At 37.3% G+C, this 13,591-nt stretch overlaps 1 protein-coding gene across 1 annotated transcript; it reads right to left on the bottom strand.

The window, feature by feature from the left end:
- Positions 1–253: 253 nt before the first annotated feature.
- Positions 254–3,971, bottom strand: LOC142162713 (uncharacterized). The gene is made up of 7 exons (XM_075219305.1): positions 3,157–3,971; positions 2,397–3,009; positions 1,993–2,237; positions 1,706–1,888; positions 1,303–1,617; positions 1,093–1,198; positions 254–1,003 (listed from the first exon to the last, which is right to left on the bottom strand). Exons 1-7 carry the CDS (start codon positions 3,969–3,971, stop codon positions 254–256), a joined length of 3,027 nt encoding a protein of 1,008 aa, XP_075075406.1.
- Between the last annotated feature and the right edge of the window lie 9,620 nt (positions 3,972–13,591).

Raw genomic sequence — 13,591 nt, 5'->3', positions numbered from 1 at the left:
GCAAACAAAGCCTTGCGAAAAATATTGTTCTAGAGATAAGAGTTATTTATGCACTAGGAAAATAATTATCAAGTGATAGTACCACCTTATAATATCACATTTAAATGGATACAATAAGCAAAATATAAGTAGAAGAAAGCATAATAAATTCGCTCAAACATCCAATATTCAAATTTCTAAAGCAAAAAAATAACACCCTTAGAGTTTATTACATAACACTTGCAACAAAAATATTCTATAAGTACCACCTACCTTATTCAGAATCACATTCATTTTCTATGTTATTTTCTCCCTCAACATTAGCTTCACCATCATTTGGAGAAGGTTGAGAATCTACGTTTGTATCAATTGTTATCCCATCGACACCACTTATTACCCAATCATTATACTCATCTTCTAAAACACAAGAATTTTCTAAAAGAGCCAAGTCAGTGGCATCACTTTGCGTTGATGACTCAAACTGCACACTATTTTCCTCTCCCATATTAAAAATGTCTCGAGGTTTAATTAACCTAGGGACAAACCATTCATGGTCTTGAGTATCTTGCACAAATATTACTTGTTGAGCTTGTTCTGCAAAAATAAAGGGCTCATGACGTTGTCGATCGCCAGAGTCTGTCAGGTGTGTGAAATTCACAAGTGTGAAACCCAAGTCATCTTCCTTAATTCCTCTACCTTTGGTTACATCAACCCAATCACACTTAAATAAGATGACCTTAAATTTCTCATAGTAGTTTAACTCCACAATATCATTCAATCTTCCATAATATGTGATATTTGCAGATTTTGGAGCATTATCACTTGTACTTGCATAACTTTCAGTCTTTGAAACGACCATAACACCACTATTTTGTGTCACGTTGAACTCTTCACTTTGTTGTGTTCGGAATCGATATCCATTATTAACATCGAACGCACTGAATCTTTTTGCAATGTAGCTCGGTCCTTGTGCTAGGACTTTAACATCATTTAAGATATTAGACGTGGCTTCCAACTCCTTTACCTAACCAAATAAAAGATGCAACTATAAATGTGGATAATTGTACAAGGATAATAATTTAACATAAATAATGACTTAGTCCTACTACTTACTTGCTCCTTGAACCACTTATGAAATGTATCGAAATGCACATGATCAATTTGATGTTGTGTCAAACGACGCTTACGATGTGCTCTTTTGATTTCAGCAATATGTTCCCTATACATGTAACTCGCATATATCAATTTTGTTATGAAATATATATATATATATATATATAAATAAGTAATATAAATATATTAAATAATAGATATAACACTTACTTTTTATAATTCTCAACGACTTCTGATTCACAATTGAAAAGCACATGCCGATGTGCTTGCAACCATGTTTTGTCATCCAACTCAAATACATCTACTCTACCGTACGACTCCCCAACAGTAGGAAAAAGAGATTCTTCTTTATTAGTCTCATGCTCAATTTCATCACTCCATTTTCTTGAATAATAAGACCTTGAATCTCCACCCTCTAAATATTGTGAGCAGAATGCCATACACTCATTTGCTATGTATGCTTCTGCTATTGAACCTTTAGGACATTCACGATTACGAACATATGATTTTAAAGTACCCAAATACCTATGGAACAAAGTAATGTTATTAGTTTGATATTAGAGTATTTAACAACTAAAGACATATAACAAAGATTCAGTGATATTCTACATACCTCTCAATTGGATACATCCAGCGATAATGTACTGGTCCCGCATGTTTAGCCTCAGTTGCCAAGTGAATAACCAAGTGTATCATAACAGTAAAGAATCCTGGGAGGAAGAGTTTCTCCATAGTAGACAATGTTTCTGGGATTTTTTCTTCAAGTAGGTTTAACTCTTCTACTTTTAGCTCTTTTCTACACAAAACACGAAAGAATGTGCATAGTTCAATTAAAATTGAACTTACTCTTTTATCTACTGATCTCCACAAGGCAAGAGGAAGAAGTTCTTGCATTATAACATGACAATCATGAGTTTTAGCCCAGATAACTTTCGTTTGCGAACGCAACATGAAGTATTAGATGCATAGCCATATAGAAACTTGGCATTTTGTAGTACTTCATAAAATAACTCCTTTTCCTGCTGAGACATTGTGAAAAAAGTGGCAGGAAGATATGCTCTCCCACTAGCTCGATATTGAGGCCATAAGCTTGGTATTATTTTCATCTCCTTCAAGTCCAATCGAGCTTCTAAGTTGTCTTTAGACTTTTTACCAAGATTCAATAGTGTATAAATTAAGTTATCACGCACATTCTTTTCTATGTGCATCACATCAAGATTATGGCGCACCAAGTTAAATTTCCAATAAGGAAGATCGAAAAAAATACTTCTCTTTTTTCATGTGTTTTTCATCACCCCACGTACCCCTTCACTTGACTGGCCTAGAGTAAATTTTATATCTTTAACTTGATTCAGCACTACTGACCTAGATACTGGAGAAGGTGCAGGTCTTGTTTCTTTAGTCCCATCAAATGATTTCGCATCATTCCGATATTTGTGTCCCGACTTCAAGAAGCATCGATGCCCCATGTAACAAAACTTTCTGCCATGTTTCAGCCTTCTATATTGAGTGTTTATGTTACAAGAAGGGCATGCAAACCGACCATAAGTGCACCATCCAGAGAGAGTACCATATGCAGGAAAGTCATTTATAGTCCACATGAGAGATGCTCGCATTTTAAATATCTCCTTAGTAGAGGCATCGTATGTTTCTACCCCAACATCCCATAATTCATTTAACTCTTCTATTAGAGGTTGTAAAAATACATCGATATTATTGCCAGGTGCTTTGGGTCCAGGAATAAGTAAGGACAGAATGAAGAACTCTTGTTTCATGCACATCCATGGAGGAAGATTATATGGCATTAAAATCACTGGCCATGTACTATGAACAGTTCGCATTGTGCCAAATGGATTGAACCCATCAGAAGCTAGTCCTAGGCGCACATTGCGAGGGTCTCCAGCAAATTCGAGATATCTACTATCAAATTTTTTCCAAGCTTCAGAATCTGCTGGATGTCATAGAACTCTATCTTTGTTGCGCTCTTCATGATGCCAACACATTGCTTTAGAAGTTTCCGAAGACATAAACAGTGTTTGTAGCCTTGGTTTTAAAGGAAAATACCTTAGGACCTTGGCTGGGATTTTTCTAGCATCATTTTTCCATCTAGACGCTCCACAAACATTGCATTTATTGACATTCTTATTAGCAAACTCTTTCCTAAAAAGCATGCAATCATTGGGACAAGCATGAATTTTCTCATACTTTAAGCCCAAGCCTTCAACTATCTTTTTGGTCTCATAGAAAGAAAGAGGCAAATTTTCTCCTTCAGGCAGCGCATTCTTCAATAGTCCAAGCAAAGCATTAAACGATTCATTTGACCATTTGAACATGCATTTTGTACGGTACAGATGCATCAAAAAGGACATTTTGCTAAATTTCTTACATCCTGGATATAGTTCTTCATTTGCCTCCTTCATGAGCCGTTCAAACTTATCGACCTCTGGATGCGATTGATTTCTAGATGGATGAGCAGTATTCTCTTGTAAGTTATGCTCTACGCCACCTAATTCACTAACGTTGGTATCCATGAACTGTGTAACACCTGCAAATGCATCATGTATCATTCCTCTCATATCATCACCCCTTTGAGTTGACTTACTGCGATTATTTGCTTCAGCATTGTTTGATCCCTTTAGAGATTCACCATGACAAAACCAAGTATCATAGGATGGTATAATACCATTAACCACAAGATGATCATATGTTGTAGCCCGATTTACTTGATGGATAAGCACACACTCCGTACAAGGACATGCAATTTTTTCTCCATCTTGTTTTTCAGAAAAGGCATGATTTAAAAAATTCTCTACTCCATCCAAATATTTTTTACTAACTCTTTCGCAATACATCCATCTTTTATTTGTAGGATTGTCCATGACGTTCAAGATAGTCTTTTCTTTTTTATAATTACTGAAAGAGCTAAAAATGCGTTAGTAAAAAGGTGGAATTAATGAAAAATGTAGCTAAAATAAAATAACCATCCTATTAGCAGGTAATTCCGTGGCTCAAAAATATCATTTTAACAATTAAAACTATTAAACGGAAATTTATTTAATCATAAAGTTCATCTCAGGCAGAAGTCTTCTGTATTACTTAAGGAAATACACATAGGCAGAACACAGTCATCTAAAAGGTGTAGAGTCTTAACCACAAAAGTCTATTCAACTGCTATCTGGATGTAGTTTACATGAACGCGAATGAAGGAATATTGGGTAGTGAATAAGACTAGGGAATTGAAAAAAAAGGCAAAAACTTCACTGAGCTTATCAATGTTTAGTGTTTACAGGTACTACATATTGACAAGGTAAAGGAATTAAACCTAGAAATTTGAATTTCTCTTCAAACAGTAAAATTGCAAGCATGCAATGTTACCAAGGAATATGATCCCACCTGCTCGGGAAATTCCAGAAAATGGTGTAAAATAAACAAAAAGGAGAAGTTTATTCTTAGTTTTTAGTGGAATAATCAGCACGATTGAGCATCTTTTTACAATGCCAATACCAAGAATAGTTGGAAAACTTATTATCTCCTGTAGGCATTTGCATCTCTATCATGAAAATGTAGTTGAAAAGCTTATACATGGCATATTCTACTCAAGAATGATAGGGAAAACAGATATACAAAGTGTAAACAGCTCCTTCAGATCACTTATTCCATGTTTATTTAATGTAGAAAGTTACATCAATTTCACCTTTAACAACTTGTTGACAATAGTTCGTGCAACAAGTGCTCATCAAGCTTTCTTACCAAGATAAAAGTGATACAGGAAGCTTGACACCAGGATAAAGAATGGGGATGCATATTTTAGTATATCTATAAGGAACCTCTTAACCACCCTTCTGTATTCTTCTTCCCTCCTACCCGTTATTCCCTAACGAAGGGGAACCTTTTGAACAGTGAAAAGGACGATGAAAAACAAAAACAGGAAAGATAACCACCCACTTTTTGTTCGAAACTAGAAACCAACAATCTGAGTATACTGTGAATAAGCTTCTGATGCAGCCTCGTAGTTTTCTTCAAATAACTTTAACAGTGATATGCATCGACTACGGAGGATTTGAAACAGATATGCATCGACGACAATGAATTTTTTTTAACAATGACAAGAATAACAGAATATACAAAGGAACAAATGCATCGACGACAATGAAATTATAAAGATTTGACACCACAATGCATCAACGACAATGAAAATTACAAACAACATCTCGACTAGTGGTAGATTCAATGCATCAACGACACTTAGAAATTTCTGAATAATCACATGAATAGCAGAAAACAGAGGAAAAAAAATCAGAAATACAGTCACGGAACAGAGGAGGAATAAACCCAATCATCCCACCTCAATTTAACAGCAGTCGGATATCACAAACAACGGGCATATGCAGAAAAAATTGAATTTTCGCAAATCTCAAATCCCAACAGTTGAAGGCACAAATTCGTACCTGGTAAGCAGATTGCTTTGCCAATAAATACAAGAAATTGAAGGAGAAGAATTAGTTCTAAAACAATCTTCAAACCTACACGAAAATAGAAGTGAGAAATGGATATAACAGAGAATACTAACAACGACGATAGAGCATAATCGAGCAGCACAATCCAAAACTCAACTATTAATTGCATTGGCTGGGTAAACCGAGAAAATACCTCGGAAAGAATTGCAGTTATCTGGGCAAAAGGCTGGCCGACGACCTATATATAAGTGCGATTTTGACAACAAATCGTCTTGTCCATCTCCAGTTCAATGAAGGAATATGTTTTCTGATTCAAGTCGATGAAGGAATCATATTTCCTTATTTTCTGATTCAAGTCGATGAAGGAATCATAGGAGGAATAGGTTTCCGCTGAATTACTGATTGGAGGGAATCTTCGATTTTGTCCTAAAAATATGGAGGGAAAGATTAATAATTTGGGGGAGGGAAATTTTAAAAAAAAAAAACTTGTTGCGCTGAAAGTTTGGGCATAAAATTAAAGGTTATTTTAAATTTTTAATGGCAATTAATTTTTATTGCCGATAAAGGGTTATTTTTTAGTGGCTAACGGTCATATGCCGCTAATATTTAAGCTTAAAGAATTTATTAGCGGCAATTGCCTTATTGCCGCTAAATAATTGCCGCCAAAGGCCTTTTTTGTAGTAGTGGTTGGCCAGGGAGGTTCACCGGTTGGCTAGTTTGGGAGTTCGCCTTGCAGACTCTGATGAAGGAGGGGTAACTGTGCAGAATAGGGCTGAATCATCACTTGTGACGGAGGTGAAGGAGAAGAAATTCAACGATCCGTTGTTAGCACAACTGAAGGAGGGGATTCATAAACACAAGACCACAACTTTTTCCTTTGGCAGGAATGATGGTACCCTACAATACCAAGACCGCCTATGTGTTCCTAATATTGACGGTCTTCGAGAAAGGATCATGTCAGAAGCTCACACTTCCAGGTATTCCATGCACCCAGGTTCTACAAAAATGTATCATGATCTCAAGGAGGTTTATTGGTGGAATAACATGAAAAAGGATGTGGCGGACTTTGTGGCTAGATGTCCGAACTGTCAGCAAGTGAAGGCTGAACATCAATGACCCAGGGGATTGGCTCAAAGCATAGAAATCCCAACGTGGAAATGGGAGATGATTAACATGGATTTTGTGGTAGGATTACCGCACACTCCGCGCAAGTTCGACTCAATTTGGGTGATTGTGGATCGACTCACAAAATCAGCGCACTTCTTGCCAGTTAAATCTACCGACACAGTGGAACTGTACGCTCAGTTGTATATCAAAAAAATAGTCAGGTTACATGGCACTTCAGTCTCAATCATCTCAGATCGAGGGCTCAATTCATAGCCAACTTTTGGAAGAAATTTCAGCAAGGTTTGGGCACGCAGATAAATCTTAGCACAGCGTTTCACCCACAAACTGACGGGCAAGCAGAGCGGACTATTCAGACGCTTGAGGACATGTTGCGTGATTGTACTCTTGATTTCAAGGGTAGCTGGGATGACCATTTTCCACTCATAGAATTTACTTTGAGCAACAGCTTCCATGATAGTATCCAGATGGCACCATTCAAGGCATTGTATGGTAGGAGATGTAGGTATCCCATTGGGTGGTTCGAGGTTGGAGAAGCTGAACTGATAGGGCCGGACCTCGTGCACCAGGCTATGGAGAAAGTCAAGATTATTAAAGAGAGGTTGAAAACTGTTCAAAGTCGAAAGTCTTACTCGGACGTTCATCGCAGAGGTTTGGAGTTCAAAGAAGATGATTGGGTATTTCTGAAGGTTTCCCCAATGAAGGGTATCGTGCAATTTGGAAAGAAAGGGAAATTAAGTCCGAGGTATGTCGGACCATATAGAATCATTCAAAGGATTGTTCAGGCGGCATACAAGCTCGAGCTGCCTCTCGAGATGTCATTGGTGCATCCGGTCTTCCATCTGTCTATGTTGTAAAAGGTAGTAGGAGATCCGTCTACTATTGTGCCAGTTGAAACTATTGAGGTTAATGAAGAACTGTCATATGAAGAAGTTCCAATTGCCATTCTTGATAGGCAAGTGCGGAAATTGAGAAATAAGGAAATTGCCTTCGTGAAAGTGTTATGGCGGAACCAGCAAGTTGAGGAAGCCACTTGGGAAGCCGAGGATGAAATGAAAAAGAAGTACCCACAATTGTTTGAATAGTCATGTAATAGTTTTTATGCTTAGCCCCTATGAACTATTATCTTTTGATTTGATCTATGTAAGACTGTCCTGTTTTTGTTATATATTGCCTATGCCACCATGGTTAGTATTGTACGAGTTATGTTATGTCTATGGAATGTGTACCTGCTATTAGGATATGTTTCTGGGGCTCTCTAACAGGTGGATAGGCCTAGTTACAAAAGAAACTCTGGCGAAATGTTTGGAAATTTAGGGAGTTAACCATATTTGGGGCTGTGGATATATTTAATGTTGTGAAAAGCTGAAGTTGCATAAAGATTGCTAATAAGTGGATCTTAATCCTCATTCGAGGACGAATGATCTTAAGTGGGGGAGGATGTAAGGCCTCGTGAAATTTCTACACAAAAACCCCAGTTTTGCGGTGCCAAGTTAGGATCATGTGTTAGAAATTCATAAAAATTCTTTGTGGCGAGCTTGCGAGCCGCGGTTCGGACCTTTTGGATTGATCTGTGCATTAAAAAGTTAAAGAATAGTATTTTCCAGAAAAATGCGATTCTGCGGTCAACTCTACGGTTGCATAATAGCTTTGCGGATCGCATAGTCACTGCAGAGTCAGGCATTGTGAAGGTTAATTTTGAGGTCAATTATGCGGCCAAATATGCGATCGCATAATCGATATGCGGGCCGCATAATCATCGCATAATCCCCTTGGAACTTTTGCGAGGGGCAGTTCTGCGGTGCATTTTGCGACTGCAGAACGGGTATGTGGACCGCATTCTGGTCGCATAACCAGGCAGATTGTTCAGGTCTTTGGGAGCATTTTTGCGGTCCATTCTACGGGCCGCATGTCAATTTTGCGATCGCATATGCGATCACACATCTGAGTCGGGCCTCCAGATTTCTAAATTTTAAAACCGACCCCTTGTCATTATATTTTGTGCAATAGCTCATTTTGAGCCTATTCCCTGATGCTTTTAGAGTGAGAGGGAGGGTCTAAGAGAGGGGAAGTGCCTTTCATGAAAAGTGCTCCACAAATCCTTGTTAAAAACATTGAAGATAATCAAGTGGAGCACCAAAACCTTCATCCCAGGAGGTAAGACTTCATCACCTCAGCTCTTAATTTTATACATAGCTATAAGGGATCATTAGTGAGGAAATTCATGGGGATAAGGGTGATTGCATTGCATGCATGTGTTCTTAGAAGATATGGGGAAATTATAAATAGAGAAGCATGGGGAATGGGCTAAGTGTAATCTTGCATAAAAGGACCATAAGGCCTTAATGAACGCTCAATGCTTGATAAAATGCTCAAGTGAGCTCAGATTATGATCTTTTCCTGATTATGGGTTCAATTGTGCTATATTGCTTAAATAGATTGAAGTGCGAACATTACAGAACGTTATAGGATTAAGGAAAGCTTAGTTGAAGTATGTATGGATAAAACCCCATCTTTTAGAAATCAAGCTTTGTTGTTGTTTGCGTAATTATGGTAAGATTAGAGTTGAATTGTTGCATGGATTGTTGTTTCACATGAATTTGGGGTTGCGACTTTATATGCGTGGAAGATGTGTCTCAATATGATAAATGTGCTATTCTTGTTAACTTGAAAGGGTGCCAGGAATATGAATCATGTACTGAAATGCGTAGACCTTAAATTGAGATTGAAGTTGTATATGTGGTGTCCTCTATGTGAAGTCTCATCTACACTTACAACTTTATTTGCTCTTGTGTGCATATATTATCCTAAATTACCAATCTAACATTGAAATTGGGAATGATGTGAAATGTGGCCTAGTGCCAAATATATGACGTGATAGCTATGGCCCCAAGTGCATATGAAATTATACATGTGATAAAAAGATGGAATTGAGATGATTGATGGAAAAGGGAAATGCCTTGGTAAGGCGGCCTAGCCGATCAGGCTGAGATCAGACGCCATGCCGCACACATGGTGGTATGTGTTGATATTGAACCCCAGATAAAAAGGGGAAAATGAGATTGTGATTGAAATGTATGTCTTAAATGAGGCAACCTAGCCGATCGGGTCGATATCGGACTCTGCTCAAGCTAGCGGTGGTATAGCGAACAATGATGAACAATATGAAATGCCCCAAACTAAAGGCTATGGAAACATAATGCGAAAATTGTATGATTCTTCTACATTGATAATGTTGTGATCGTTTAAAGCTTTTGAGTTATACTGTGCTTTCCTTATGTTTGGTATGAAAGTTCTTTTTAACTAGATGGTGTTTAGTTATACATACTAGTACTATTCTATGGTACTAACGTCCCTTTTGCCAAGGGAGCTACATTTTTAAATGAATGTAGGTGGCTCCATTGCGGATAGTGGCGATCGCGCGTAGCGGAGTACCCTCTTCTCAATGTCTTGGTGAGCCCATTTCTCCTTCAAGCGATTATATTGCACATCTTTTATTGTGGACTTCCACTTTTGAGGTATAGCCGGGGCCTTGCTGTCGGCATTGTCATACTTGTCTTTTACATCTTTAGAGGCTTCGTAGACATATGTGTGGGTTATGTATGGGTCTACGAAGTATGTTGTAATTCTAACTCTTGCTTCTCTAAAGTGTAATTGTATGGAATCTTGGAACTTAAGTACGGCTTAACGTTGTGATAGAAAATGTACTAACAACGTTGAATGTACTATCTTTCCTCGTCTAAATAAATGAAAACATGGTTTCCTTATTCATATTGAGTTGGGTAGGAAGTGTTTGATAAGGCTTGCTCAGTTTGGTTCACTCGATTAAGCACCGGTCGTGCCTTCCGAGGTTGAGGCGTGACAATTGGAAATGGTTGGATTTAAATATTAATATTCTTGGATTTAATATTAATATTTTGTTATTAAAATAGATATTTAATAACATTTCTGTTAATATTTACTATTAACAAACAAATTTGGTCTAAAAAAGTAATCAATTAATAAATCCGAAGCCGAAGCCGAAGCCGAGCGAACGACGACAACGACGGCGCGAGGCTTGCCTTCTTCTCAACTCTTTAAGAGCTAGAAGAATAGCAATTGTATATATACCCATTTAAAATCTCTTCCTCTTCCAATATGGGACATTGTTCCTTCATCAAGGGGGGAATCTCAAATGAAACTCAAATATTTCATTTTCCCTCCATTTCCCATTCACCCTCTTTTAAGTATTAATATACTTAAAAACCCAACAATTATAAGGCGGTCCGCATCATCCTACTTCCAAGAAATGTATTGTTTAATTATCGAATCACAAAAACTAATTTAGAGAAAAGAATCAAGGGAACAGATAGAATTATACTCACGATTGATTAGAAAAATTACCTTTTTTTGCCTTGTGATGCCCATGAATCAAGTAACAGTTCATCGCATCTTCAGCTTCATTTTCAAGCCTGAAATAATAACCTTTTGCGGAATGGGAAAAGAAACTCTTTCGTAACTCAATCAATCAACCAAAAGCTTGGAAGTTATTTTAGAAGTGCAAAAGGTACCCATTAATTATTTTAAATACTAGTTAATTTGCTCGCGCTTTGTACCGTTGAACAACTAATTTTATAAGTTTAGTTGATATGAAATAGATCAAGATTTATATTATCAAAATAAATTAATTACACGAACAAAAACTAAAATTCAATCAGATGTTGAGAAAATAGATGTTGACATATTTTCTCGTATAGATAGAAAATTTACTAACAAATTTGTAATTACTGCTTAAGATTAAGAACCAGAAAGGGCATGTTTTTTCGACAAAGTTCGCTACCGTATCGAGCAAAGAAAAGCTTTAAGTTTCCTTTCCTCTTTCAATGCTCTCTAATCTTTCAACATATATCGTGCGGTTATATGAATCCTCACTCGATTTGTGATCACGCCCAACTATGCCTTATAAAAAGGACAAAGTAGTCGCTGCAAATATATTTCGGTTAATAAGTCTGGTGTCAAATTCCACAGGGAATTAACCTATCAATCACAACTATTGGATTCATAGAAATTCACGTATTCAATTTTTAGAGATATTTGAGTAACAAATTGGGTGTTTATTAACTAAATATTATGTAATAAAAATGCAGTAATTGAGAACTAGCTATAAACTGGTTGTAAGCAAGAATGAGAATGGTCTAAGGTTCTGATTTCCTCTCTTGTCGGAATCCTTTCCGCTATGTTTGCTATAAATTTGCCTAAGTCTTCTCTATCGATCATGATCACTCTGACTGTCGTAACTCTCTCCCGAGTATTTACAACAATATACTAGACATATTCTCCCGAATTACGCTAGCTGGCCTTAGTTACAGTTCACTTAGATCGCACCCAAGGTTTCGTTATCCCTAATCCAACCTTTAAACCCTTCGTATTGATCCCTCATATACGTTAGGAGTGGTTTTGTTCAACAACTACCTAAGTATACACTCTCTCCGGAGTAATGCATACTAAATAGGCACAGCCGATTGAGGGCCCTTCAATCAACAATAATCACAATATAGTTGAACAAATAGAGAAATTATTAAGGCAAATCTATATTAACATATCAGAAATTCATCCTCCAAGAGGTTCCATCAAAACCCTAGATTAAGAGTTTAGCTATGCATAATCGTTTTCACATAACAGTAGAATTTATCATTAGTGATCAAAACAAGAGGAAGAAAGGTAAAACTCTATGTCGAATCTTCTGCCTTGCCTCTTGCCTCTTCTTGCCTTCAATAATCTTTCAAAAACCTTGATACCTTCTTTTTGGGCAAGCTGGGCTTCTTATAGGTTAAGGAGAGTTGACCCCGAACTTACGAATTTACCCCTGAAAATAACGTTCCTCGAAGTGATGAGAGCGGCCGTGCTTGGGCCGTGCATATTGCATTCTTTTTTGCCTGACGAGCGCGGCTTGAGAGCGGCCGCGCTTGGCCCGTGCTCATGGAGTTCAGCTGTCTTCCATTTTTTCCTTCTTTTTTCACGCACATTCACCTCCGATTGGCCTTCCTTGCTCCAAATTAGCTCCAAACACTGTTCAATGTCCTCATAATCAAGACTTGCTTCTGCAAGGCACAAAATTGATAATTAGAGCCATTTGTTGTCATTTAACCTTCATATAGCAATAAAGTATAGCTAAGTTGGGGTGTAAATGGTCACTAAACTACATGAATATAGCCTATTATCAACACCCCACACTTAAACCATTGCTCGTCCCCGAGCAATCAACCATACTCTACAGAGGTTCCTTCGCTAAGCAACTTCTCTAACTCATCACACCAAGAACATATCACAAGGATTGTGTCCAGTAGTATAATATCTTTGCCTCAAGAGTTGACTCTCACATGCTGCGCAATATTCCTAACTTACTCACTTACTCCACATAGAGGTCAAGATGTACCTTTCCTTCATGAATCAAGTGCCCTCACATTGCAAACGAGAATAGTTCCACAAGCAATAAACATTCAGAACAATTAGGAACTCAAATAGACAAAATTCACTCACTCTCAGAAAGAATATTCATATGTCACAAAAGATGCACTATAGGCTTGTCCGTAGTGTACTACTCTACTAATCAAGCTCATTCAGTCTAGGATCAAGTATGACTTTATTTGGTTGTAGTGTAAGCTACAGGTCGGGTAGGACACATTTGGATACAAGAGTGACTACACCTCCCTAAATACTTTAATACATATACTTTCACATTCAGAACCCCACACTTATGTCGAACCATAACTCCACCTTTACATCAATATATATTAACTACCTATTTCTTTAGGAATACTTAATCAAGAGCCACTACTTATCAAAGACTATTTTTCACAACAATATAACTATTTTATTCCTTTTTTTTTCATTCAAGTGGCTCTTACTTATTCAAAATTGTGCACCTTTCTCCTGAT

This window comes from Nicotiana tabacum, chromosome 1, assembly GCF_000715075.1.
Source record: "Nicotiana tabacum cultivar K326 chromosome 1, ASM71507v2, whole genome shotgun sequence".
NCBI lineage: Eukaryota > Viridiplantae > Streptophyta > Magnoliopsida > Solanales > Solanaceae > Nicotiana > Nicotiana tabacum.
Note: the sequence above shows the minus strand (reverse complement) of the source record. Positions and strands in the feature narration are given on the sequence as shown.

What these genes read in the sequence shown, in the direction of transcription:
- LOC142162713 (XM_075219305.1), bottom strand. Translation starts at nt 3,971, where the DNA reads ATGGACAATCCTACAAATAAAAGATGGATGTATTGCGAAAGAGTTAGT. An exon ending in TAGGCCAGTCAAGTGAAGGG is followed by an intron (nt 2,238 to 2,396) that starts GTACGTGGGGTG and finishes CTTGGTAAAAAG; the next exon opens with TCTAAAGACAACTTAGAAGC. An exon ending in CTAAAACTCATGATTGTCAT is followed by an intron (nt 1,889 to 1,992) that starts GTTATAATGCAA and finishes TGTTTTGTGTAG; the next exon opens with AAAAGAGCTAAAAGTAGAAG.